Source organism: Parasteatoda tepidariorum, chromosome 2 (assembly GCF_982258835.1).
Source record: "Parasteatoda tepidariorum strain Cologne lab strain chromosome 2, Ptep-v5.0, whole genome shotgun sequence".
In the NCBI taxonomy this organism is placed as follows: Eukaryota; Metazoa; Arthropoda; class Arachnida; order Araneae; family Theridiidae; genus Parasteatoda; species Parasteatoda tepidariorum.
In genome coordinates, this window is record NC_141756.1 from 47,274,346 (window position 1) to 47,301,010 (window position 26,665).

Below are 26,665 nucleotides of genomic sequence, written 5' to 3' on the forward strand. Positions count from 1 at the left end.
TTAAATTTAATACCGAAAACTCAATAAAGTACAGTATCTTCAGAAATATAAAAACTACTGAAATTGCGTGAAGATTGATCGCAATATTAGTTTTAAACCATGGCTCAGTGATTAAGGCACTGAACTGTCATTGTGACAAACTAGGGTTCGATCCCCAGCAGCTGTTTCAAAGTCATTCAGCTTCAGATCGTCGGGCACCAGCTTGTCTGGGAAGTAAAGGTGGCCTTTGTGCAGTGCTGACCACATTTTCACAATCATGTGGTAGGTTTCAAAATTGTGGAGGATTAACCCCCACAAGCTGTTGCGGGAATACACTACTTATTCGTATTCAACTATTGTGTCAGACATATTTGAGATTCCATTAAGCTTGATCGATATATTTTTTTTAAAAAGTGTCAATAATGAAGTATGAATTAATGAGTAAATATAACATTAGGCCTAGAAATCATAATACGCAAAGAAGTAATGTTAATGATTTGTTTTATTTACAACAAAAATTGTGCACAGTATATTTAAAATAAAAATCAAAAACGCACATCTCTCTCTCATTTGCACAAACACTCACACACACACTTGTTGGTCTGTATTTATACAACAATTACATAAAAAGATATTGCCATTTTTTCATCACTTTATTCAAATATGCAACATCACTTCAAATGTCTTAAATAACTTTCAAATTAACTCAAGCACACAATTATTTTTTTCGCCAACCAGCAAATGACATTATTACGAAAGCCCGATTTGCTCAGCCACAATGATTCTTGCAAAAATTTTATCACATAACAAACATAACACCAAAATATAAATTATGCCTAATAAAATTCTCTGGAGACATGATGCATGGTTTGTCAAGAAAAGTACTCTATCAGTGCGTATCTTTTTTACATATACAAGAAGAAGTTTATGTACACAACCTTATTTATATATATATATATCTAGCTAGGTCCCCCAGCTTCTTCACATCTGTCATAACCTTAAATGTGCATCAAAGTCTGTTGGATGTCCATTTACTTCTCGCCTGTCTTTGGCAAAGAAGGACTCTGGCAAGTTCAGCACGCCAGCTCCAGGAATCAGTTTATGAGCTGACATAGGAGATGAAGTTCTTGTGGTGGGAAAACCTGCATGATTTTGAACAGGAAAAGTACAGGGTATTAGAGGAGGAGGAAGTCCATTTAGCACACCTGGAGGACCAGCTTTCGTCCTGCCAGATGTGCTGCATAAACTGTTGAGGAACGGACTAACTGGAGGGGAAAAGAAACTAGATGCTGAAGCCGGAGGCAACGTAGGAGGTGTTGCATAGGGAGATTCGTTTGTCCTTAATGGTGGTGGGAGTAACTTCGAGCGATCGTATGCTGCCTGAGCAGCAGCTCGCTCCATGTCTAACACATTTGACAGTTGCCGGGAAAGTTCACTGTTAGCAGCATCCCTAGGAGACATCACAAGTTGTTCAAACCTACGAACATCGTGTTCAGATCGACCTTGAAGGATTTCCCGAGTCCTGTAGTGATCGACAGCAGCACTTGGTATTGTTGTGACAGTTGGACTTGGCGTCAAAGGCCCCCACAGAGGAGATGTCTGTGAATGATGCGCCAGAGGATCCTTTGCAGGTGACGGTACTAGGCCATGAGGACCCATCACCCGTGAGGGATCCAGAGAATTCAAACCTAGAGGCACTGAATTGTGCATAACACTTCTTGAAGAGACCAGAGACACTGGATCTGATGCATCAGACTGAGGAATGCTTCCAGGCCTTTTGCGCATTCTGTCATCCCCAGGCATTCTCGAACTTCTGGAGACAGGAACAGGTTCATCATCTTTCCTCTCCTGTTTTATTTTCACTTCCATTCGCTGGGGATGCTGTGGGTACACATGCCTTTCTAAGGCCCCTTCATATTTTATAGGATGATTAGGCGGCATAATAGGAGACCTGGGAAGATCTCGAGAGTCCCTTGCTCTTTCCCATTCGCGTGACATTGCATGATGATGAGAGTGATGTTGATGATGCTGAGAGTGATGAAGATGATGATCCCTGATTTCACCATTCATGACTATGGAACTTTTCTGTAAATGATGTTGCAGTCTGATTTCTCTATCCCTAAAATAAAGAAAAGGATATTTTATATGGATTTCACACAAAAATATAGTTTTTAAGTCACTATAGAAGAGCAACTGAATGATCTGTAACAAGTAAGGGCATAGACATGCCATAAAATTCTTTATTGATAATAGATTTTTTTTTTAAAAAAAGTGATTATTACAGCAATAATGTGTTTGAATAGTTTACTAATTTTGTCAAGTATATTGCAGCATTCAATTGCTGCAGTTATATGCAGACAATTCTCATTTGATAACAAGGCCAACACTATCTAACTTTAATTCTAAAGGTACTAACCAGACTAAAATTTTAGCTCGTCACTATTTTCATGAAAAATATGAACAATTTTTGAAATTTTTTACAGATGTAAAGCAATGAATTTTTTTTTTTTTGTGTGTGTGTGTGACCAAAACCACAAAGGAATGTAGAAGCTGAAAAATTGAATCATATTTATTTTGAAATAATAATAATGACTTAAAATAAGGTTGGCATAAAGTTCTACAGTGTCATCGATTGTCATCCACTTATCATTAGCATAAGAAAAATATCAGAAATGTTCCCAAACTTTTAATACTTTATGTTTACAAATTGATGTTTTGTCACACTAAAATGCCTTTTGTCAATTGCAGTCTAACTTTCAATTTCTGTTGAGGGGGGCATTTATAAAAATTCTAAGCAAATCCTCAAGTCTTCAAACAGATTTGGTATACTGTTTTCAGTCTATTGTGACATTTCAACCAACACCTATAGCATACAAACACAAAATTTTGATTAACAAAATTTACAAGCCATCCCTAAATATTCAATCGCTAGTGACGAGTAGAAATTTCACATCCTGCTATTATGATTGTCTCCAATTTTAAAACAAAAGCAAATTTTAATCTACGACACGATATGACACTGCATTAAATAGTTTTTTCCTGGTGACAGATCATGCAATTTTCCAAACAGATGATCCTAAATATAAACAAACGCAAGAACTTGGTTTATAATGGTTGTAGATCGACAGATTTTATGCCGTCAACTGACTGAAGGTTACAAGTTCTCTTCTCTGTACATGAAGGCAGTAAGTGACAGTATGATTGTTTTTGGAGAGGAAGTAGCTACCAAGCAATTCAGCAACAAGTTGACTTGTAATTTTAGAAAATATGTCTTTTAGCATCAAATTAAAATGGTAAGAGTGTAAAAATAGATTTTGGCATTTGGTAGTTTAAACACAAGAAATAAAGACAAAGCATTATCTTTTTTTCCCTTCCGTATGGTCAACTTTAAATTAAGTTTAGACATATTTACTAAAATTTCACTTGAATGTTCCTTCACAATTCTACAATTAAGAATTTCCTTCAAAGTTATTTCTAAAAATAAATTGCTTGTCACTGGGGCAAACAAGAAGCTTTAGGGATTTAAGAGTAAGCTGGGTAAAATGAAAGGCAATATTTTATATGTTTAACTATTTATCAAAGAAATTTAGGAAAGAATGTGGATAATTCTTCAATTTTAATGGTACAATAGTACTAAATTTGTGACAAATGCCATTGGACTATGAAAAAAACTGTAACAACCTGATAGAAAATGTTAAATATCTTTATAAATGAGTAAAGCTTATTATCAATGCCATGATAACAAAATAATTATCGATATTTAATGGATGTTAGTAAAAACTTAAAATTAGTTGGAAGCTGTCTAAGTGCAAATGCTGATTTGATCACGTATTGAAAATTTCATCGGGAAATAACGTATATTAAAATTAACCCAAGTTTATACAGTCGGACTTCTATTTAACAGACTTCCATTTTGTCATTTTTTTTCGAGGAACCAAGAACATTTTCGAAATTTCTTCATAAGATAACTTCCAAATATCGAAGTGAATTATCTGTTTAAAAAACTTTCTTTCTAGATCCGCTTTCCCTATTTCCCAAAATATTTCAGAACATTTCAAACTTCAACGCATTTTATGGGGGAAATGACCTTGAATTGATTCTCGGAACCACTTAACTTTCAGAGAAAGACAAAATGGATTTATATCAGCAGCAATGTTTATTTAATTTAATTCAGTGGTGCAATAGCTCTAAGGGGGTAAAATACCTACTGTGCCCGTCTCAGTTTTCTTGACCTTGGGCTCCAGGGTCTAGGAACAAATGTTCCAGTTTAGATGGTCAGCCAAACGAGGAACCCCCAGTGCTTAGTCCCTAAGCATGCTTGGTACTCATTTTATTGACCCACTAAAGCAATGAAAGGCTGAATCAACCTTGCCGGGTCTGAGGATGCAGGACCTGTTGCACGAGAGCGCAATGCGCTACCACTCAGCCACCGGCATCCCGGTTTAGTTAAGAAGTTGAAAGAAAAAAAAAGTAATCTTTGAAGCCTTTGCTATCTAAAGAGTCCGAAGTGTATCATTAATATCTAATGATAGAAAAAAAATTATGTTTAGTGAAACTATGCACGCCAATAACACGAAAAATGCAAGGGTAAAACAGTGAAAATCAACTCATGTTTAGTGTTAAAATAACAAATAACTACCTGCAGCAATTAAAAGCAGAAACAGATTATGATTTTCACAAAGTTAAATTTACTTTAAGCCAATAAAAAAGTGTAATTACAAATCAACATATCTAAATAATTAACACAATTAAGCATGCACTATTTATGGCACAAATAATTCCATACTAACCTTTCTTTCTGCCGTTCATGTTCTCTTCTTTCAAGCTCACGTCTTTCATGTTCTCTTCTTTCCATCTCTCGTCTTTCCATTTCCCTTCTTTCATGCTCTCGTCTTTCTTTCTCTTTGCGTTCTCTTTCTTTCCTTTCTTGTTCTTGCCTTTCTAACAATTCTCTTCTCTCTTGCTCTCTTCGTTCTTGCTCCCTACGATCCCTATAATAACAAGATAAAAATTTAGAGCATGTAATAATCATATCATTTTCAAAATACTAACATGCTTATTGCTAAAATTATTTTCATGACTAATGAACAGGTCTAGATTTAAATTTCAATATCTAAGTATTTATATTAGCGAACAATGTTAATTAAAAAAAATATTAATCTCTCTTCAAGAATCAAATTTTGGAAAGTTAAAGTTTAACATTGTGATAGACAATAAGCTTATACATTTGTAAACTTTGTTGCTTTGATTAACACTTTATTAAAATAGAATGTTATCAATATCAAGAAGCTAACCACTATTTGAATGATGAGAAAACTGGTAAAATTTAGTGTAAAAAGTACAGTAAAGTTTTTTTTTTAATCTGATCAAAAAGAGGGGCTTATTTTATTAAGTTCTCTATTTAAAACTACGTTTTTTCTTTGTTAATAAAAGTGAAAGAAAATAGAGGTTTTTCTACACTTTTACTAAAAATAAGGAATTAATGAAGAAAAGTGACTTTAATTTGTTTTAACTTCATTGTTAAATAATAAATTCAAAAAGTTTCATGTTCAAAATTAAGATGTCTAATTAAATATATGAACAATCGAAAATATACAATCTCAATTCTATATGTGAAATAAATCTTTGTTCTCTGTTATTTATTCTTATCAAAACCTTTGTTGTAGTTACATTAAATGGATGTCTCTGCATATATGGCCAAGTCATAGACTAAATACTAACATTTTCTTCATGATCAATAATGTACTGGTTCAGGTTTTACGTTTGATTCAAGAGTTGGATGGTCGAATCAAAGTCTGCTTCTGGCACCAGTCAGTGTGTCGACATAAAAATATCTCAGTGGTAGAGGGAACATGGATTAGAATCGTCTGGCCATCAGGCTAACTGTAGGAGGTTTTTGATTATGAGGCTACAGAGTCGAACATTGATAGTTGTAAACTCAGAATTGGGTCGGCTGTTAAATGCTGTTTATAAAATAAAATAAAATTGGCTATTGATAATGGGATGAGGAATTTTTCCATGGAAATATGTATCAATAAATGGCTCATGGTTGCCACAGAAAAAAAAAATGAACAAAATAGTTGCTTTTAGTTGTCTTAATAAGAACAAAAATTTTTTCAGAAATATGTCTAAAATTTTATTAAATTATTTAATTGTCATATACCATGATCCATTTAGTGAAGCTGGGGGCAAATATGATAATTTTTATATCAAAACAATTAGTATAAAGATTACTTTTAATTAATAGAATTTGTTCAAAAAAAATACTCTATATTAAAAAACATATTTTTCTAAAAAAACCATTGATTTAGAAAAAATTAATATATACATATATATATATATTGGGAAAAGTGATTATTCAAATTTGAAATTCACATATCGTACTAAAGATTGGGTTTTTAAAAATCCTGTAGAATTTCGCAGCAATAACCATTGAAAGGCGATCGAGAAACAAAATAGACCGACAATGGAATCTGTGCTAATTGAGTGCATTAAAAAGTGATGACTCAAATTTGCAATTCAAAATTTTTTATTCTTAAAGAAAAAAAGATTCATTGTTTGTAGAAGCTCCCGCAAACAGCAGGTTATCAACCCAATTTATGCTAAGAATCATTGCTAGGAGTACAGAAAAGTTTCCTAATAGTCTCCTTTCCCCAAAAATAGTTGCTTTTTCAGCCCTTTTAGGCAAAAAAAGTTTCCAGAGTCACTCCGGGCCGAAAATAGTTGCAAATAGTCACATTTTAGTCGCCTGCAGCTTTGTAGTAAATATTAGTCAAGATATATTCCACATTAAAGGTATTATAGATACAGCCTGATAACAGATTCAAGATGTAGGATTGGAATCAGTTTCGGAGAATTAAATACTGCATTTCATAATCCATTAATTAAAATGCTAATTTTTTAATTTAAAATTTAAAGATTAAACTATTTGGCAACAGTAAATGGACAAAGACAGTGAATGATTTATAATCACTATGTAAATATATTTATCAGTGATAAAAATAAGACTGATGGTAACCTTTCTTCTTTCTCTCTCCTTTCCTGCTCAGCCCTCTTCTGTCTTTCCTCTTCCCTTTTACGCTCTTGCTGCAAACGCTCTCGTTCTGCTTCCTCTTTCAGGCCGCCCCACGGAGTGCCACCAGGGAAAGGAAGTGTTGTGCGTTGTCCCCAAGGATCTTGAGTTGTTAAACACGTTGTTCGTAAGTCTGCACCAAGCATAGAGGGTCCAGGAATACCTACAAGTTTCATACATAGATTAGCATAAGCATAGGGAAGTTCAGTACAGATCTAAATCAAATGTACATAAATTAAATTATAAGAGTTGTCAGTTGCAAACAAAAAATAATTCATGCTGAATAAAGATCCGATTATATTAGTCCTTGTTGAATTGAGAAGTTATCTATGTTTCATTGAAAGGTTGTGAATTAGAGTATGAGTTTTATTAATTCAAAATATACAGATATATAATATACAATGAAATACAGATTGACAAGGTCCTGCCATAAAGTGCAATGAAGAATTTAAAAAGGAGTATTACACATATTAATTCTTCATCTGCAGATGGATTGAAATAAAAATGACAAATCATCTGGTTCCAGCTATATAGCATAATGGTTTACTGCTACTACAATGTGTAGAAAGTAAAAACTATTTCCATACAAATATTTTCAAATATTCAATCATAGCTTTGTTATAAAATTATCGGAGAATGTTTTAATCAAAAAACATATATGATTTGATACGGTAAAAACCCTTAAGAAATGACAAAATTGTGAAAGTATTTGTTTTGAAATATAGTATTAAAATGGCTACATGTAAAACTAACTATGAATTTTTAAAAATGAGATTTCATGTATAAAAACTTTGGAATTAAGTAATTGTAGAACATGGAAACTTAAAAATTTATCATTCATACTAGATTTCTTATTTACTCAATTCAACTAATAAAGAGTTTTATTGTGGTTGCAAAATGCTAAAATATTTTTGTTTCAATCTTGCAAAGACTTATGTTTTCTCAAGCCAGATATCTTAAGTCATTAGAGATTTTTTTAAATAAAAAAAGGGAAAATTTAAATAAATCAAAGCATACCCAGAGGACCTAAGCCACTAAATCCTGGAGCTGCTCCAGCAAAACTAGGATAACCAGGTCTGGCAAAAGGACCTAAAAAAGAAGAAATAATCAATACTTTCAATTCTGAAGTCAACAATGAGCTTTATATTTACCCGATAAGGTGTATTTTGCTGAAGAGAAGTACTGAAAGATATAAAGAAAATAGTAATTGCAAAGATTTTTTTTTTTTTTTTTTAATTGGGATGTTTTGGACAAAGATTTCTTTTTAAAAAGTATGCAATGAGTTTAACAATATTGGAAAAAATATAATTTTGTGAGTAATAAGATTAAATCATTAGATGGAATTAAATGTTTAAAATATTACATTTAATGAAAGTACTTTTATCTTTATAAAAGCTAGTATAAAGTCGTAAGATTTTGAAAGTTCTCTCTTTGAAAGTTTCTTGAAGTTAAAACTTTCCTAGGTTTTGAGCAGGGATGTAATGAATAGTGATTCGGCCGAATAGCCAAATATTCGGAGAAAAATTGACAAAATATTCAGCAAAAGGGCAGAATACTAAATGGTGGCCAAATAATCCTTACATACCTAGTTTTGATCAATCAAAATTTACAACAAATTATAAGTAATGCCCTAAATGTCTAAAAAATTAACAAAAAAAAGAATGACAGAAAGTAAGAAAAGAATTTTTTATATGATTTACAAAAAATAAAAAAAGTAAAGCAAAAACTAAAAAAATAGAACTTAATCAGCAAAATAAATCCTTATTAAAAAACAAAATCAGATTAATAAATCTTGGATGTCAAATTTTTCGAAGTGAAGAACAATTTCTAAGTTAAAATAATTATAATAAAAAATAATCACATTTTTTAAAAAAGAATCATGTTCCATTAATTAAAATTAAAAATAATACCAAACTAATTTTTATTTATCGAAAGTTAATAATACAAAGATTCAATTTGATTCATATACAATTATACGAAAAGAGGAATTAAATAAATAGCAGAAAGGCATCATGTCTGTACAATTTCAATAAAAAAAAAGACATTATAATTCTTAAATTCAATAATTATTATTTTTTTTTGTTACATTGGTTAATGTTATAGATTTACTACAAACTTAAAACAAAGTTTTTGACAGATGTGGCTTTTTTCCTCACATTTCTAGTTGTATGCCAAGAGCAAGCATTTTAAAATATTAAGATAGTGTTTTCAATTCTTAAATCCAGCAAACAAGTAAAAAGTGCATAAAAATAAATGGGATAATAAGTTAATACCTAAATGAGCAGGTGTGGGATTTAGGAATGTGGAATGATGAGCTGATGCTTCAAATGATCTTGGGTGAGCTGATGCTAAAAGAAAATATAAACAAAAATAAGATTACAAAATATTTAATTTTGGATCAAACATGTTGCATTGAAAAACTTTATAAATAGATAGTTTTTTTTGTCTTAATTAAAAGAAAATAGCCAATAAATGTCAGGAAAAAGTTTTTTTTTTCAATTGTTAACATCAGTATGATAATGATAAAATTATGTTTCCTGAGGCAGAAAAACGGGAGAGGATGTTTTGAGTTACAAGTCTAGAACAAAAGAGTTTCACAATTGAAAATCGTCCTCAGAGGTCAAAAATTCCACACGGACACCAAATTTCTCGAATCCGACGTCCGGGCATATGGCTATTTTCCAGTTAATTGTTCGTGACGAGCAATTCACCCGTTAATTGTTGTGTCAAGAAGCGCTAAATGCAATTATGAACATCTACCGAAATGGAAAACCCCTTTCAGATTTCTGTGCATGAACTTCTGTAAATTATTGTATCCTTTTAACTACTAATTCGTTGTGCAATTAATATAAATGCTTGTAATAAATAAGAGAAAATTATATTTTTATTTACTTAGAAGCTGCGGGTTAGTTTCAAAGGAGGATGGGTACATTGTTGGACAAGCCGTCCCCGGGTAAAATTTCTGAGTTTTTTCGAGCCCTGGTTTTCACAAATGATTTTCAAAAAAGTACATTTTATGCATGCAGGCAATATTAAAGGATAAAGTACGAAAATATATGCAGGATATGAAGATGTTAAGAATTTCTGCCTGACCAGAAGAGGACATTGTAATCACTCACAATAATTCTGTAATCACTTATGTGACAGACAATGGATTGAACTGGATGGCTCATTGGTGAGCCCCATTTCGTATCATATGGATTTTTTTTTATTATTAAAATTGTTTGTTACTAAATCTGGTTTCTTCAATTAATGCACCCTTTCACCACTGAATCATACTGCAATAAGATTCAAAAACTGGTTTATAAGAGAGCATTCAAGACCTGTGCCCTGTATTTTGAAGATGACTTAGAATAACAGTTTAAAGTATACACCAGAAAAAAAAAATCCATAAGACTAATAAGAACCTAGTTCTAGTATTTTTCTTAAATATCATTTAAAAATTTAGTAAAATGCATGTACAAGAAAGCTTTCAAGAAATTTGTAATTAGGGCAAAATGAAAAGCAAGTTCCCGATTATGATTATGGAAGAAATTGTCATAAATGTTATTTTTATGCAGAAGAAAAATTTCCCAACTCCAACGTTATTATTTGTAGGTTAAAGAAATCTGGAAAAAACAGTAATAATTTCAAATTTCATACATAAAACTAAAATTCTTTAAGACTATACAAGCATCAATACTACATATTCTGTTAAACACACCTTAGAAAAAAATAAGCATTTTGCATTGGAGCAAGCTTATACAAAAATTTCTCCCCGAAATACATCTCTCACACAGAATAAAAAGGAAGAAAACTAGCTTTAGTTATATTTAGGTATCATAAACATTCAAAAAAGCTCCTTAAGTAATACAAATTCAAAAATAGTCTATTTCCAAAAATGCAATGGTGGTAAAATTAGATATTTGTTGTAACATAAGCAATGAGAACAATGATTACCTGCTGCGGCAGTAAGTAAGGAAGAAGAGAAAGGTGAAAGCTCATGATTTCGAGGCATAGAACAGAAGAGGTGGTTAGCAGCATGGATGCGGTCAGAGGGAGGATTCACGGTCGCCAAAGCAATGCCGGCTTTATGGGCTTCAGCCTGCTTTTGCTTCTGCTGGTGATTGTAGATCTCCCATGCTATCCGGACATGCATGGCACACCACTTTCCAGGCTTCTGAAAAAACATACACTTAAGTGAATAAAGTCAATATTATATTTAAAGCAATCTTAATTTTATAATAACAGCGATATAATTAAACATTTTAAATAATTGTGTATAAAAGTTATACAAATATATGCGTATGCTATTTTACATTTATATAAAATAAACATCGAACATTTATACATGATCAATTGATCATAACATTTTTACATTATAAAACATCACTTATGAAATTATTTTCCTTCCAAATGCATGACTAGGAGTGTGTATATAAAAATACTATTTAGTTTTGAGATCATTATATCAAACATTATCATTAATATTGCTGCCAAGATGATAATTGAACTACAAATTATTTAAAAAATTGAAGGTATTATGTTATTGCTATATGCAGTTGTATTCTAATGTTAAAGATTACAGAAACTTTATATGAGTAACAGATAAATATAAACACTCAATAGCTTGAACTCTGATGCCTGGAAAACCTTATCATGTCAAAAAAATTATTCTTCCCCTTGCATACCTACATTAAAATTATCAATGTTCTTTATGAATTTATTCAGGCTGCATGTTATAAAGTCTTCATTAACGTCAAGAGCCCCGGCGCAAGTTTGTGACTATAAGCAAATTGTATTTCCGACCATTTTATATTCTAAAAAGCACACGCTGGAGAATCTGCATTTTTTCCGCTTTAGAATGTATGAAGGTAGAGACCACAATTTGTTTATAGCAAGATAGAAAACTTTTTAGTAACCAGCCTTAAATTCTACAAAATTGCCAGAAAAATGATTTACGAAATATAAAAAGAATTAACCAAAATAAGACATGGAATAAAAATTATAAGTTTTTATGTTTAAAAAAAAACGGAAAGCTGCAATGAAATTTTTCCTAAGTAACTAAACTACACGTGGAAAGATACATTCATTATATTTCTTAAAAATAATATCACAGAGACCAAACATTACATTTCTGTATCAAAATGTCTATGAAATCATTCAGAATTTTTTTTTTATTTAAAATAAAATAATGTGATAGCTTAGCAACACACAGTCAGGTATATAAATTGATATAAAAATGCTTAAATTTAAAGTAATCATCAAAAAGAATTTATCAAAATTTTCTCCCTTACAATGCAACAGAATAAGTCAGTTACACTTACTGTGCTCTTTGTTTTTGATACAGGATTGATCTGAAAACAAAAATACTTATTGTAAATAAATTCCATTTATGTTAATTGTAAAACAATAAGAAATAAGGAAAGTGCAAAATAAATTCAGTAATTTAACTGTAATATGTAAGGTGAAGATTGATCATCATTTCAAGTTATAGACTATACAATATTGATTACTTCCAATATTTTAAAAAGAAATTTTAAATAAATTAATTTGCTCCTGATAATATTTTTCAAGCAATGATGAATTCATTTAAAGTTTCAAACATAGCAAGTATACAGTTATCAAATGTTCGAAATTATTTGATTTTTAATTAATAATGAGAAATGTTAACGATTGTGACTTTTTTGACATAATTATAAAACACAACATATTTTAGTCTTGACAGAAGTTACATAGTTATCAGCTTTAATTTATAACACATTTGAATTGTAAATACTAAACATTTTTAATTTTCAAAGTAAGTAAAGATATTAATAACAAAGTCTACCTTTGGCTGAAGAGCTGATAAATGGGCTGGAGGAACAAATGGAGTAGATGTACCACCTCCACCAGGAGCAAACAATGAAGACACAGGAGGATAATTTGATAGACCAATCTAAAATTTAACGTTTTACTCTTTAATAAACATAAGTTATAATACAGTAAATATAAACATGTACTATCTGCAAGAACAAACTATGGGATCTTTTAAAATTTTAGGAATGAAATTTTTAAATTCTTCATAAAAATATTCCAATTAGTACTTTAAAAATAATATAAATATAATATAAACGAATGATTTCTCACCTATTCCATTACATTTTAAATTTTGTTAATTTTGTTGGTGGGGAAAAAAACAACCTTTCTTTACACCAATGCATCAAGCCACAGAGAAATTGTACAAGCATATATAGCTAGTACCGCAACAAATGCAATAATTTGTCAATTTTGAAAGTGATTACAAATTTTTGATATGGTGCCACTGATATTTAACTATTTTTCAAAGAGAAGGATAATAGTAAAATAAATTAGAATAAAAAAATTCACTGTTTTTTTAAAATAAAAAATAAAGAAGAAAATAAAATTTACTGAAATTAAAAAAATATATATATATCAAAAATTTTTTTGTTTACAATGATTTTTATTTCCTCCAATCATTTTTTCAAGAGCATGCAAATGCAACAGTAAAAACAATATAATCGAAACAAATTTATGCTGTTAAAAAGCGAGAATAAATATTTAAAACAATACATTATTTAGGAAAATTATGTTAGTTTTAAAAGAAATACTTTTTGAAAAATGTTTAAGACAAATTAATGAACATAAGCACTTTTAGTTCATATCAAAGATAGCTAATACATTATTAACAAAATTTATAACAGTTAAGTACCAAAGTTTTGTTTGAGTAGGATATGGGTATATTAGTTTACTTTCATCTAACTACAAAACGAGAACTAGAAAACCTCCTTAGGAAACTATGTTTAGTTAAAAGCAGCAATGGAAAAAAGATAAAACAAAAATGTGAACTTAAAGGAACTCTACCATCAACTCCAATTCTTCTCTCTATTCTTAAATCTGAATATTGGTATTAAAACATCTCTTAACCATTTAAATTTAGAAATGGTAAATCAAAGAACTAGTTTATATCATCCCTCTAAAAGCTTGTAAGCATTGTAGTCATATTATGTAAATCAGATTTATTCTAAATAATGTTACAAGCAGGATAAAAATAAACATATATCAAACATCTAAGATTTATTTAAAAATAAAATAATTATGGAAACAGAACAAAATTAAACGCAAAAAATATTTTATAATGTAAATTTTAAAAGGTATGAAAAATATTATTTGGACATTAATAGCTCATTAAATTCTAACTGAAAATCATGTTCCCTTTTCGGAAAATTGGTATGTAAACGATTAAATAAGAGCTAAGAGAAAGTATACATATGATTTATGTAGCATAAAAATAAAATTATAAACACATAATGGTCACAAATACTTACTGAAGGTCTGCGGTAAAGAGAGGATTCAAGTTTAGGATACTTTTCATACTATAAGAGAAAAATAAGTTATAAAATATTGTAAAACAAATAAAAGAGCAATTAAAAAGCAATACTAATTTTATATAAAAGTAGCCAAATATGTTTAAATTGATTCAGAAAATTTAGTATGCAAAAAATTAAAATTCCAAACAAGTAATAAGTATCCTATTTTTACCTGTCGTTGGCTAATAAAATTGCAATTTCAATAAAATGTGTTATTTTGAAAACGAAAAATATATTCAAAAAATCTAATAAATAAAAGATGACTCAATGACACTTACAGCAATCTGACAAGCATCAAAATATTAAAGACACATCTAAAAATTCATTAAGATTTCTCAATCGTTCATTAAAAAAGTTTTAATTTTTGTTTAAGCGACATTTATAATATTTTAATTTCAAAATTAAATCATTAATTTAATTTAAAGTAAACATAAGAAAGTAGGTAGCTTTAAACTTCAAAATTTATTTTAAATCTAAAGTAAAAAAGAAAATACTGCTTATAAACAAAGCATCTAAATTTAATTTAAGACAGTGACTAAGACATTTAAGGATTTCCACTCAGTAGGATACAGCAGCCTAATATCAACTGATAAGATGAAATACAAAAAAAAGTAAAGGTAATGTTAAGAGTACCCCAACATCATATTGAGAGGTAAGAATCAGAACGATACAAAAGCAGATCTGTTTATTCCACATTTTCATAGTTTAATATTGCATGCTCAAATTTATGAACTGCTTACAAAACTGAACCAGAATTACAAAGTCATTGTATCAAAAGTCACTCACCAGATGGGAAGCTTGTTGTGAAACCATGGGAGCCCCCAGTGGAGGAGGAGCAATGAAAGGAGGACCTGCCTGCTGATGAATCTGGCTTGGATGCTGAACTTCACTTTGCATATAAGGAGGAGGAGGAATAGGAATGGAATGGTCTTGAGAGGCCATAAACCTTGTATCCAATTCTCTTCTTAAATAGTCAGGAACTGAAAAAAAAAAACACAATTTTATTCTCTTATTTAAACACACACTCACTAGAAAATAGAGTCCACGGGATAGAGGGCCTGCCTTCCAATGAGGTGAACTGGGTACTAATCCCAGCAATGGCCTGCCGATTCAGATTATGCACCCGACTTGCACTGACCACAGTGCTGAAGTAAAATATCCTCAGTGGTAGATGGATCATGAGTTGGAGCCACCTTACCGCCAGGCTAATCATGGGAGGTTTTCGTGGTTTAACTTTCCACGCTATGCAAATATGGGTTAGTTCCATCTATAAGTCCTCCACGAAGGTAAATTTCTCCCAATACTCGATCCAGGAGTTCCTTAGCCTTCTGGATTGGATTCAAAATTGAAAGGCTACGGAGTTGAACTATAGCCGTAAACCCCAAAAATTGGGTCGGCTTTTAAACGACAGTTATAAAATAAAATAACTAGAAAATGCTATGAGGTTTCACAGTTAGAATTTAAATAACCTCAGTACAAAGTTAAATTAAAACGGGCAGCCCAGCCTTTGATTCTTATAGCTTTAACTTGGCACAGACTTGTTAGTTGAAAGATTTTTCAGACTCAGGAAAGTTTAGATTCATGATAAAGCATTCAAATACTTGCCTACTATAGTTGTGAGTAAGCAGGAATGATTCGATCATTGAATTGTAATACACCATTTAATTTGTAAACTACTAATTGTTAGTGGTTGCTACATTTTCACATGGTGGACACCATAAGATAGGAGCTTGGACAGTGTGAAGACTGCTCGCAGGGTCAGCAGAGAGGGAGATAAGAATTAAAATGCAGAAAGTCTTATCTTTCAATTTGTTTTTGTGGGGTATAAAATTTCATTACAAGAGTAAGAAGGACTAAAAAAGTTACGAGCACGCAGCATTATACCATTAAACTTGGGCTTTTGATATTAGTATAATAACGTAGATTTCGTATAGTAACGCAGCAAAGCTATTACCGTAAATCAGAGCTGAAAGTGTATGAAATGGCTGGAGAATGCAAGAATAAGTAAAGCAGCTTGTTTGTTGACTGAGAAGATTATGTAAGTAATGGCTCTAAAATTTCAAGACCTAAAGTATGATGATAATAATATGGTCAGCATTACCTCCCAGTGAGCATTACTTTACAGCAAGCTGATAATCATTGAACTGAAGTGGGGATGGAGCCCACGATGACAGTTCACTGCCTATGCTATCGTGACTCTTATTACAGTCATGAAACAAATTTTTTAATAATCTTATTAAAACTTGTAACTCAGTAAATAAAAACTATTCTAAAAAGCAATTAACATAATTATTTTTTTATGATATATAAAAAGGTTTTACTACCTCTCTATTTCACTCACGTTTTTTATACTCACTATGCTGTGGAAACAGCGTTTCAGAAGCTCTGTAGGACGATGGACCAGCCGTCGCCTCCAGAGGTAGTGTAGGCGTTAAGGAACCTGGGAATATAGAATGATGAGAAGCAACAGGTAGTAAAGGGGGTGGTGGTGGACCTGGATGACTATTGAAGGGAGAAGTATGATGAGCTGGTGGTAGTGTAGGTGGCAAGGGTAGGCTAGTGCTTCCGCTGCTACTGAGAGCCGGTGACACTCTTGGGGGTAGAGGTGATGGAGATGACCGGGATATTGAAGCTGATATAGTATTAGTTGTGGAAGAATTCCTGAAAGAATATTTAAATATTAGAATTTTTAAGTAATGTCATAATTTTGTTTGCTTTTTAAAAACAATTTAGCATGATTAACAGAAACATGTTTATATAAATTTTTTTTTTTTTAAAAATTTAAAAAGGAAAAAAAAAATATTGATAGATGTCTTGATATTTTTCTATGTTTAATAGCATAAGTGACAATTTAGGCCAGAGCTTTATGCAAAATTTGTGTCTAGCAACACTTATGTAGTCCTTAAACAAGACTACAAAGTTTGCAGGGCTTAGAATTCAAATATTTTGTTTGTATTTCATTTAAGAGTGTGCTTTAATTAAAAATAAAAAAATATCTCAAAATATTTAAATGAATAATAGTAATTAATCACTAATACAATGCATAAATTCTACTTTTCCTGAATTTTTCTTTTAATTATAAACAAAAAATAATTAAATAAATAAAACACAACTAATGCGAAGAGATATTATCTTATTGTATAATATCTCTTGGTTCTCATTGAAAATAAAGAGAAAATTAAGTAAAAAATACTACTACATACCCACTCCAACACTGAGGTTTTGAAAAGACTAAACTTGATAAATTGCCCGCAGAAGAATATGCTGATGTGCTATTTAAGGCAGCGCTGACAGATGGCGCGACATTGCTTGAATTGCTGTGGCTGCGACTTCCACCACCCTCCCTATCTTTATGAGCTGGCGTGCTTAATTGACTAAGACTGGATAGACTACTGTTACTATGGGAACTGTGCGTATCTCTGGCAGGAACTGGGGTCGGTGTATTCGGATGCGAGGCTGTCACGACAGGACTTCGACTTCTAGCAGCAATCATATGCGAGGTACTAGAATTTGTCATTGTGATTGCTGATGAAACATTAGTCCTCATTGACATAGTTGTAGAAGAATTTCCAGCAGGTGAAATGGGCAGCACAGAAGGTCCACTTAATGCAGGTGAAGACATGGATGTCGGTATTGTGAGTGGTGACATCCTAGGGGAAGCAGAATGTTTGCGAATAGGCTGAGAGGTAGAATATGGAATGCTATACGTAGACCTAGACTGTCCAGGGGAAGCCTGAAGCCTAAGGTCTCCGGATACGGCAGGAGGTAGGATTGTAGGTGGTGGTTGTTCTGTTTTAATCACTGTAGCATTGGCTTTAATACTCATGTCCAGAGCACTTTTGTGACTATTAGTTTGCAGAATGGGAGCTGAAAGCACAGGGGGTGAAGCTGAAGACACACAAAGATTAGTTGCATGGCCATTGCTGACAGTTGCTTTGTCCACAGGTATAGATTCTTTATTAGAAGTAACTACAGGTGGAGAGATGCTCTTTGAATGGTTAAATTTGTTTTGAGATATATACACAACTCCATCAGGAGAAGATGGGGCAGAATGGTCAGATACAAAATCATACACATTGATAGCTGGCTTATTCAAAGTAGCTACACTGTCCCTACAGGAAGGCACTGGTGGCGCCCTCTTGAGGAATTTATTAGGAGAAAGCAGCTTTGAGGCAGCCACAGGTGAAGGGGGAGATGTATCAGACACAAATTCATAACCATTGCTTAAAAGTTTGCTGCTGGAAGCACTGTCTTTATTTACTGGTGGAGGACCCTTACGTAGGAAGAGTGGGGGAGGAGAGACAGGAACAACTCCGGAAGGAGGAGAGGCGGGTGATGAACAAGAAACGGGAATGACTGCAGGGCTGCCGATTTGAGGCTCTCTTGGACTAGTGGCCCCAACAACCATAGTGGATGATGTGTTTGCTGGGCTGGCACTGGCTGTTACAGCTGCCACAGCAGTTGAAGGCTCTGGGTGGTGAGTTCCATTCAGAACAGGATGAATAGGTGGTAACACGGGCGGTGACCGACAGTTTTGAGAATGACCAGGATTGTTTTTCTTGGCAATAAAATTACCTAAGGACACAAATATTAATTAAATTTTATAAAAACAGCAATAAATTAGAAACATTATTAAAAATTTCTATTAACACAACCAAATTATAAATTTTATATCACAAAATTATTCCTTTATGATATATATGTGTAATTGCAAAAATTTCAAAAGCATTTAAAACAGTATAAACAATACTCACTATCTGATAATTTACTGTTGAATAAATCACACTCAGGTTCTGATCCCTAAAAATTAGTAAGGTTTAGAAGTCAATATACCTCCCATTACAAGAAACAGAATTTACCAGTTTGAAACAAATATGTTTAGTAACTTTAATTCATAATTTTGATTTTGAAAACAGTCAAATACATTTTTAAAAGCATTAATAATTTAACCATGTTGAATAATTTTAATGCAATATTAGTGGGAAAATTTTTAATGATGTGCTTTTAAAGTGTTTAAAAAATTAATAAAATTTCTTTTAAAATTATCACTACAATTAGTTATCACCGAAAATTTTTATGACCATCTTGCCGCAGAATCCGTTATAGAAACTTTTGGCTTCCCTTTAATTGTACTTACTAATAACTGCAATAAATATTACTTTATATTAAATATGTGACATTATAGTAATGGATGTATGTGACATTATAGCATTGTCTACTTAATTTTTTTACTTAAAAAAAGTTAACAGAGGTTTAAGGAAAATAAAAATTTACCGTTGCATAACTAATTAACTCTCAATTTCTTGGTTGCCTTAAATTTAAAGCTCCATTATTTTAAGAACAGTTTCAAATTTTTACAACATTTTTCCTAAATTTTATTTTGTTTCTGCAAAAAAAGTTTAGTAATTTTTTCTTGCTAAACATCAATGCTTAGCTCCTGTATTTTAGGCATAAATAATAATAGCAGCAAAACAGTTTGACACTTAATAATAACTGACTGTTTCTAACATGCATTGTTTACATTTAGAGGAGACAATTTCACTTAGGTTTTTACAATTTCTTACAAACATTCAAATTATAATTAGGGAACTTAAACAATTATACCTTTGTTCAATATAAAATTAACGAAATCACCCATATATAGGTTTAATTATTTATTATTTTGTTAATTATCAAATTAAATATAAGAATAAAATCAAAGTTAAATATCCAAGTTTAATCCAATCATATTTCAAATTAAGAATTATGAAATCGCTCATCTAAACTAAACTCAATGGCAGACAGCCCATGGAGGGCCAAGGACAACCATCTCAATTATCTTGACTTTGGACTCTGGGGTGCAGGAGCAGATGTTCCGGTTGGGTGATCAGTTGAACACGGAACCCCCAGTGCTTAGTTCCTAAACATGCTTGGTACTCACATCTAAACTAAAACATTTAAATTTATTGTTTTGAATAGTTTTTACTAAAAGTTAGGTTTACTTTTCTTTTCAGACGAAAATAAATAATTATTACATAATTAAAACTTATATTGAAGATGTGGTAAAAACATAAGCAAAATATTGTGCAAGGATATAAAATTAAAACTGAAACAATGGGTACAAAAAAAATAAGAGTCTAGAGCTATTTCAATACCACAAATAATCGTCATTAGTAATGTAATAATAAAATTAATCATGAAGAAATAAAATAAAAAACTTTATAACAGCCCCTGAGAAAATAAAGATCTTTCCAAATCTATTTAAAACTTTTATTTAATTAGGCTCATTAAAAACTTCAAAATTACTTTGAGCTCCTTAATTATTTTTATTCTTAATTGTTATTGATTTTTTAGTTTATTTAGTTTTAATGGTTCATACATTTTTATATATTAATAGCTAAAATTCTAAGAAAACATATTACTAATTCTTATTAAATAAAAAATGAAACTCACTCTTTCATCACCACTTTCACTATCACACTAGAATGAAGAGAGAAAAAATTAATTAATATGTAACGCAATTAAAATAATAAACATGCATACATAATGCTTTTCTTATTAAATATCAAGAAAATAACAATGCACAAAAAATGAGTATTTTAAACATAGATTTGATCAATGATAATAAAAGAAACTGAAAGTTAATGATTTATGTTTCCTTCCAGTTTCTTAATTTCTACATAATGTTAAAACACAAAATATCATTGTGAAACAATGATTGTTCTATAAAATTTAAAACAATAAAACTAAATAAATTATATTTTTCTAGTTGAATATTACTGATACCAATTGTTTTAATCTTAAAGATTGATCAACATAAATTCAAAGATGCTTAAGCACTTCTAAAAATGATGAGCAGTTTAATCTCACATCTCTCTCTGATTATAAAAAACAGGAACTATTTTTTATAATTCATATTGGAAACCATTGTATATTATTAGGAAGTCTCCTAAAAAATGTAACTGCAGCAAAAGATCAAAAACTGAGAAAGGTAGATAATTAGGTGAGGCTTTACTATCGTTAGTCATAACCGTGGTGTATTTAAGGTACCAGTGATTTCATTAACAAAATCCGAAGAAAAAAAAGTTACGATACGTAACCTGGGATGCATAATTTTCTAGTGCAAAAATAGCGCAGCAGCAGATTTATGTAGACAAAATTATATATAAAAGAATTTTCTTTTTCCTCTCTATAATTAGCTAAAGAAGAAAATTAGATTAGTTCTAAATTATAACTTAATCAAAGTTACTTTTCCTTTATGGAGGAGTTCGCAATTAAAAGCCTTGACTATTCAAATATATCTCTACTTATTTTAAAATTTTCTGTTTTGTTCATCAGTAGATAGAATAATTACAAATGTGAATATTAATACTTGTTTAAAGAGGGAAAAAAGTCATATTTTAATAGAGACCGAACCACATTTAGTAAAAATAGATCCACAAATATGGAAGTCCTGCATTTTAAGAACCTTGCAGTTTCTAAAGTATAGCGGAATCAATGACGTTAAATTAGTTAAAACAGACATTTCATTTGAGAGAAATAGGGAGTTATTTATGTTTATTTTCCCCAAAATTAGTAGAAATATTTTCATTCTTTTTGAATTTAATTTGCACTCTTAATATTTGTGACTTGAAATAATTGTTTAAAAAACGAACCTAAAGTAAATCAATATCCTGATATTGATTCAAATTTAATTATGTTAGAAATATTTTTTTATTCCAGTAAACATAAATATTGAATACAATAATTCTTCATCTAATCAAATATGCAAATAGAAATCTAAGAAGAGCAGAGAAAGGAAATCAATAACTAAATGTAAATACTAATGTTCTCAAATGACACAATTATATATAATTACCAAATAGCCTCTTTCTAAACTTGCATGACTGCTTGCCTAAAAAAATAAAAATATTCCTCATTAATAAGAGAAAAGTTAAGATGCTATGAAAAAGAATACCAAATCAATACATTCAGCATATGAATCAAAATTAATTCAACATTAAAATAATGACAAAAATGGAGATCAGTATTACTCATTCATTACTCAAAAAGCTTTTACTCGGAAAATTTTTACATTATAAGGATATATAAAATTACTAATTAGGGATTAAAATCTTTTACATTAGATTAAATTAGATACAACTGAGTAAATAAAAACTACATAAGTTTTAAAAGCTTTTTACTTTCTTAACCACTATGCTACTGATAAAATAATAATTAATATCAATAATCAAAAGCAAGATAAATAAGAACATTATTATCAAAAAAAAATTGAATAAGAAATAAACCCATTAAGGGGATTAAAGTCATTTTAATAATAGCATGGTTTAGTTCAAAAAAAAAAATTTTTAGATAATTTTTTAAAAACAGAAATATTATATATAAAAACAATTATTTCAGCATTCAATTATTTAAAATATTCCCAGAATTATATATAATTAAAAGATTTTGATTTTTAAAACAGAAAGGCTCATAGTGGCTGGATAAATCTATTAGTGACATCGAATATATACTTTTCTACCACTATTCTTTTGTTAACCACTTTAATCATAAAATATTTTATAATACATCTCTTAGTTTATGAATTGTTGAAGACACAAAAGTTTGGACTCTCTAAAGCAATGGCTTTGGTAGGAATGAGATAGATTATAAGTTGAAGACACAAACGTTAGGACTCTCTAAAACAATGGCTTTGGTGGGAATGAGATAGATTAAAAGTTGAAGACACAAATGTTTGGACTCTCCAAAGCAATGGCTTAGGTGGGAACGGGATAGCAAGTTGAAGACTTGTGGTTCATTGCAGAAAATTGCAATTAGCGTTTGCACCTCTGCAAAAGTCACTTTGAAACCAATTAAATTTAATTATTAGTAAAAGTCTAATCTTATTATTATTTGTAAGTTTTTGTGAAAAGAATAAAGTTCTGTTAAATAATTTCAAAGGATATTCAGGATGATATATTGAAAAAATACAAAAGGATTGATGGGCAAAGTAGGTTTTGGCCCCTCTATGGGCTGTTTTACTGAGTTTAGTTTTTACATTGAAAGAAATCTTAAACATTACAAAGAAGTACTAGGAAAAACAATTAGTAACAAATAAAAAAATGTAACTGTTCTACAAGTAAAAAATGCTAAGAAACAGAAAACTTGTTTTTATTTTATAATAAATAAATAGACGTTAAGCATTTTTAGTACTAAGCCCATCCTGTTTATGTTTAAAAAAATAAAATTTAAATAAGTGTGTAGGTTTTATAATAATGATGTGAGAATAAATCATTATTCTTAACATTTTTGACTAAATTGACTAACTTAAAATGATAACAGAGGAAATTATTTAAATAGTCAAATATTTGGTGCATCCTTTTTTTTAAATCATTCTACACAGCAAAACAAAATATTTTTAGTCCTCTAATAAAAGGAGAAAAATAAACTTTCAATAGACATTAATTTATCAGTTATGAAAAAATACAATGCATCTTATGAAAACAAGTATAGTCTTTAAAAGAAACATTCACCATTATGTGGTAAAGAATGTTCTAAAAGTGAAAATATTGATTGATGACAGTTTTGATATGTTTTTGTAGAACAATTATAATACTCACATCACTGAGTTGGTCCCTAGATGTACTACGCGGAGTCTCGAGTATTTCTTCACCGGGTTTCGAGTTCTCATCGTTTCCTATACAGGGATCTTTCAAGTTATTCCGTACCTAAAAAATAATAGTTATTGCATAAATTTTTTTTAGCTAAATATACTACTTATTTTTTAACTCAGCACATAAAAAAAAACACAATTAATGCTAAAATTTTTTTTAAAAAGTTGAAAGTTAGAGAATTCAAATATAAATAGAAACTAACAAATTAAAATCCCAAGAAACTGAAGTGGAAAGATATACGTAATGATGTAAAAACTTTATTAGCTTAAAATGTGAAAATGGTAAGAAAAGACAACACGTTTTTGGAGCTCATAAATAGATGCCCATTCTCAAAACTCACCAGACGTGAATGAGGAAACAAAAAACATAAAGATGAAAAATAAAGGTAAAAAATAAAACTAGAAAAATCATGGTAGTTAAAAATGAAAATAAAAAATAAACAATAAATAAATAAAGTGAATAAAACAAAACAGGAAACATTGTAGTAGTCAAGAGAGGCAACTCAGGACAAAATGCATTTCCTTGCACTATTGAGAGGTTATAAGGAGCTCATAATGTTATCGAAGGAATCAGCATTCATATGAATGAAACAAAATACCAGGGCATCAAGATAAGCAAATATGACCACATGAGTGGAAAGAATTTAGATATTATTGCATTTGAATTTATGCACAGAATTCCAGCAATAAGTTGTAAAAGATGGTTTATTGTATTCTTGATAACAAACATATCAATAATGATCAATGTTCCTATTTTTTTTCCAATTCAACTATTATTCAAAATTAGTTATTTGGATTTTTATGGTGGGTTTTATAGTTATTTTAGATTATATATTTTAACACAAAAGATGTGAATTAAATACATTAGTGAAGAAAAATTGCTTTTCTAGTGAAATGTTGTCATACAAGTTTTAAGAGGATTGAGGTTATAAAATGTGAATGTCCGTAATTTTTTGTAAATGTTGTTGAATGAAAATTTTTATAAAATGTGATTAAAATGTTTAAGATTACTTGACATTACACCATTATTTACACATATTTATACCTTCATGATAATACATAAAAAAAAGTATTATATGATTCAATATATGATTCTTTTTTTTTTTTGTTAAAAAAGAAGCTTAATTACAACTTTCATGGAAAGTTTCATGTCAAACAAGAAGTAAATAAATTATTTGAAAATTAAGTTTGATAGGTGGTGCAATCAAATTTCCGTTGAGAATAATGCTTTTTTGTTTTGTTATAATGATGTACAAAACCAAATATAAAGGACATTATTAAAACTACCTATCTACCTACCTTATTGTTAACAAAATCTTTCTTTTTGACTTTGGGTAATGTGTTGTTTTTCTTGGACTTAGGCTTCTTGTCCAATTGGGGCACAGATTCTTCCAGAACAGGAGGATGGTCAGTGTTATTGCTGTTGTTCTGTCTAGAAGCAGCATCTTCTGTACTGACACCATCAATTTCAGTTTCCTTCTTATCATACTTATTTACAGTGCGCTGTCAACAAACATACATACATTAGTTTTGTAACTAAGAATGCACTGAAATTTTAAGCACAAGGGCTTAAAAGGAAAAAACTTAAAAAATTATTAGACATGCATTTTATTGCACAAGTTCTGGGAGCTGTCAATGTTATATTGTCATCACTTTAAATTAATATCATAATAATAGAATGTTGATTTATAATTTACACAGATTAATTCTTAAGTATAACGTTTATAAATAAATTGACAGTTGAATTGCTAAAACAACTATACTAAATTTACAAATTAATGTGCACGTTGAAACATTATATCTCAAATAATTTTTATCAATTCGACAAGGTGTGTATAAAATTTATCTCTTAAGGAGATAAAATTATGTGAAAAAGTTTGATATATATATACATACAGTTGAACCCCGCTATAGTGAACCTTCAAAGGACCAAAATTTTGGTTCACTATAACTGGGAGTTCACTATATCCGTACTGCAAATAATTTTAATTAATTTTTCCGAACTGCTCCCTTTTATTACACATTATTTAAATAACTGACCAATAATAAGAAATACAAAATCTATTAAAAAGCAATATGTTATTGTTGTAGTTAAATTACGTCGTACTAGAGCTGCACAATGGGCTATTGGCGACGGTCTCGGAAACATCCCTGAGGATAATCAGAAGACATGCCATCACAATTTTGAGGAGAAGTATGTATTTTACCCAAGTTTGTATTTATAAAAAATAAAAAATAATAATAAAAAAAAACGCTACTTTAAATATTTTGTAAAGCAAATTAAAAATACTATTGCGAATTAAAAAATACGTACAGTTTTGTAACAAAATAGTTTGATGTAACAAAATATTTACTAGGCAAAATATTGACACATGGAAGAGAAATAATCTTTCGATTTAATTTAGCTTGATTATAAGCTTTAAAAATTGATCATATATTAAAAACAAAGAGGAAAAAAAGCAGAAAAGAGTTAATAGCTACTGCAATACTTATTTTGCAAATAATTGTGTTAGCATATACATAATCCCCCCCCCCCAAGAAAATTTTTTCGCAAAGCATCCAAAGTTTATTCCGAAGTTTTTGTGAAAAATCTACTTATTTTGAGAATTAGTGAGAATAAGATCCCGATTTTGT

At 30.2% G+C, this 26,665-nt stretch overlaps 1 protein-coding gene across 2 annotated transcripts in view; it reads right to left on the bottom strand.

Moving 5' to 3' along the window:
• Nucleotides 1–463: 463 nt before the first annotated feature.
• LOC107449833 (uncharacterized) overlaps nt 464–26,665 on the bottom strand; it is a 201,479-nt gene continuing 175,277 nt past the window's right edge. Inside the window, exons 2-18 of one of the 2 annotated variants that reach the window (XM_043042340.3) lie at nt 25,331–25,534; nt 23,979–24,086; nt 22,238–22,273; nt 20,833–20,859; nt 19,155–19,200; nt 17,604–18,975; nt 16,757–17,061; nt 15,187–15,380; nt 14,359–14,406; nt 12,861–12,968; nt 12,358–12,387; nt 10,991–11,210; nt 9,325–9,399; nt 8,069–8,140; nt 6,998–7,214; nt 4,770–4,970; nt 464–2,098 (exon numbers count right to left, since the gene is read on the bottom strand). In XM_043042340.3, coding sequence (XP_042898274.2) covers nt 970–2,098; nt 4,770–4,970; nt 6,998–7,214; nt 8,069–8,140; nt 9,325–9,399; nt 10,991–11,210; nt 12,358–12,387; nt 12,861–12,968; nt 14,359–14,406; nt 15,187–15,380; nt 16,757–17,061; nt 17,604–18,975; nt 19,155–19,200; nt 20,833–20,859; nt 22,238–22,273; nt 23,979–24,086; nt 25,331–25,534 — 4,392 coding nt within the window. In that variant the 3' untranslated portion in view covers nt 464–969. Of the gene's footprint in view, nt 2,099–4,769; nt 4,971–6,997; nt 7,215–8,068; nt 8,141–9,324; nt 9,400–10,990; nt 11,211–12,357; nt 12,388–12,860; nt 12,969–14,358; nt 14,407–15,186; nt 15,381–16,741; nt 17,062–17,603; nt 18,976–19,154; nt 19,201–20,832; nt 20,860–22,237; nt 22,274–23,978; nt 24,087–25,330; nt 25,535–26,665 lie in introns of both variants that reach the window. The other variant, XM_043042339.3, reaches the window with a different exon arrangement.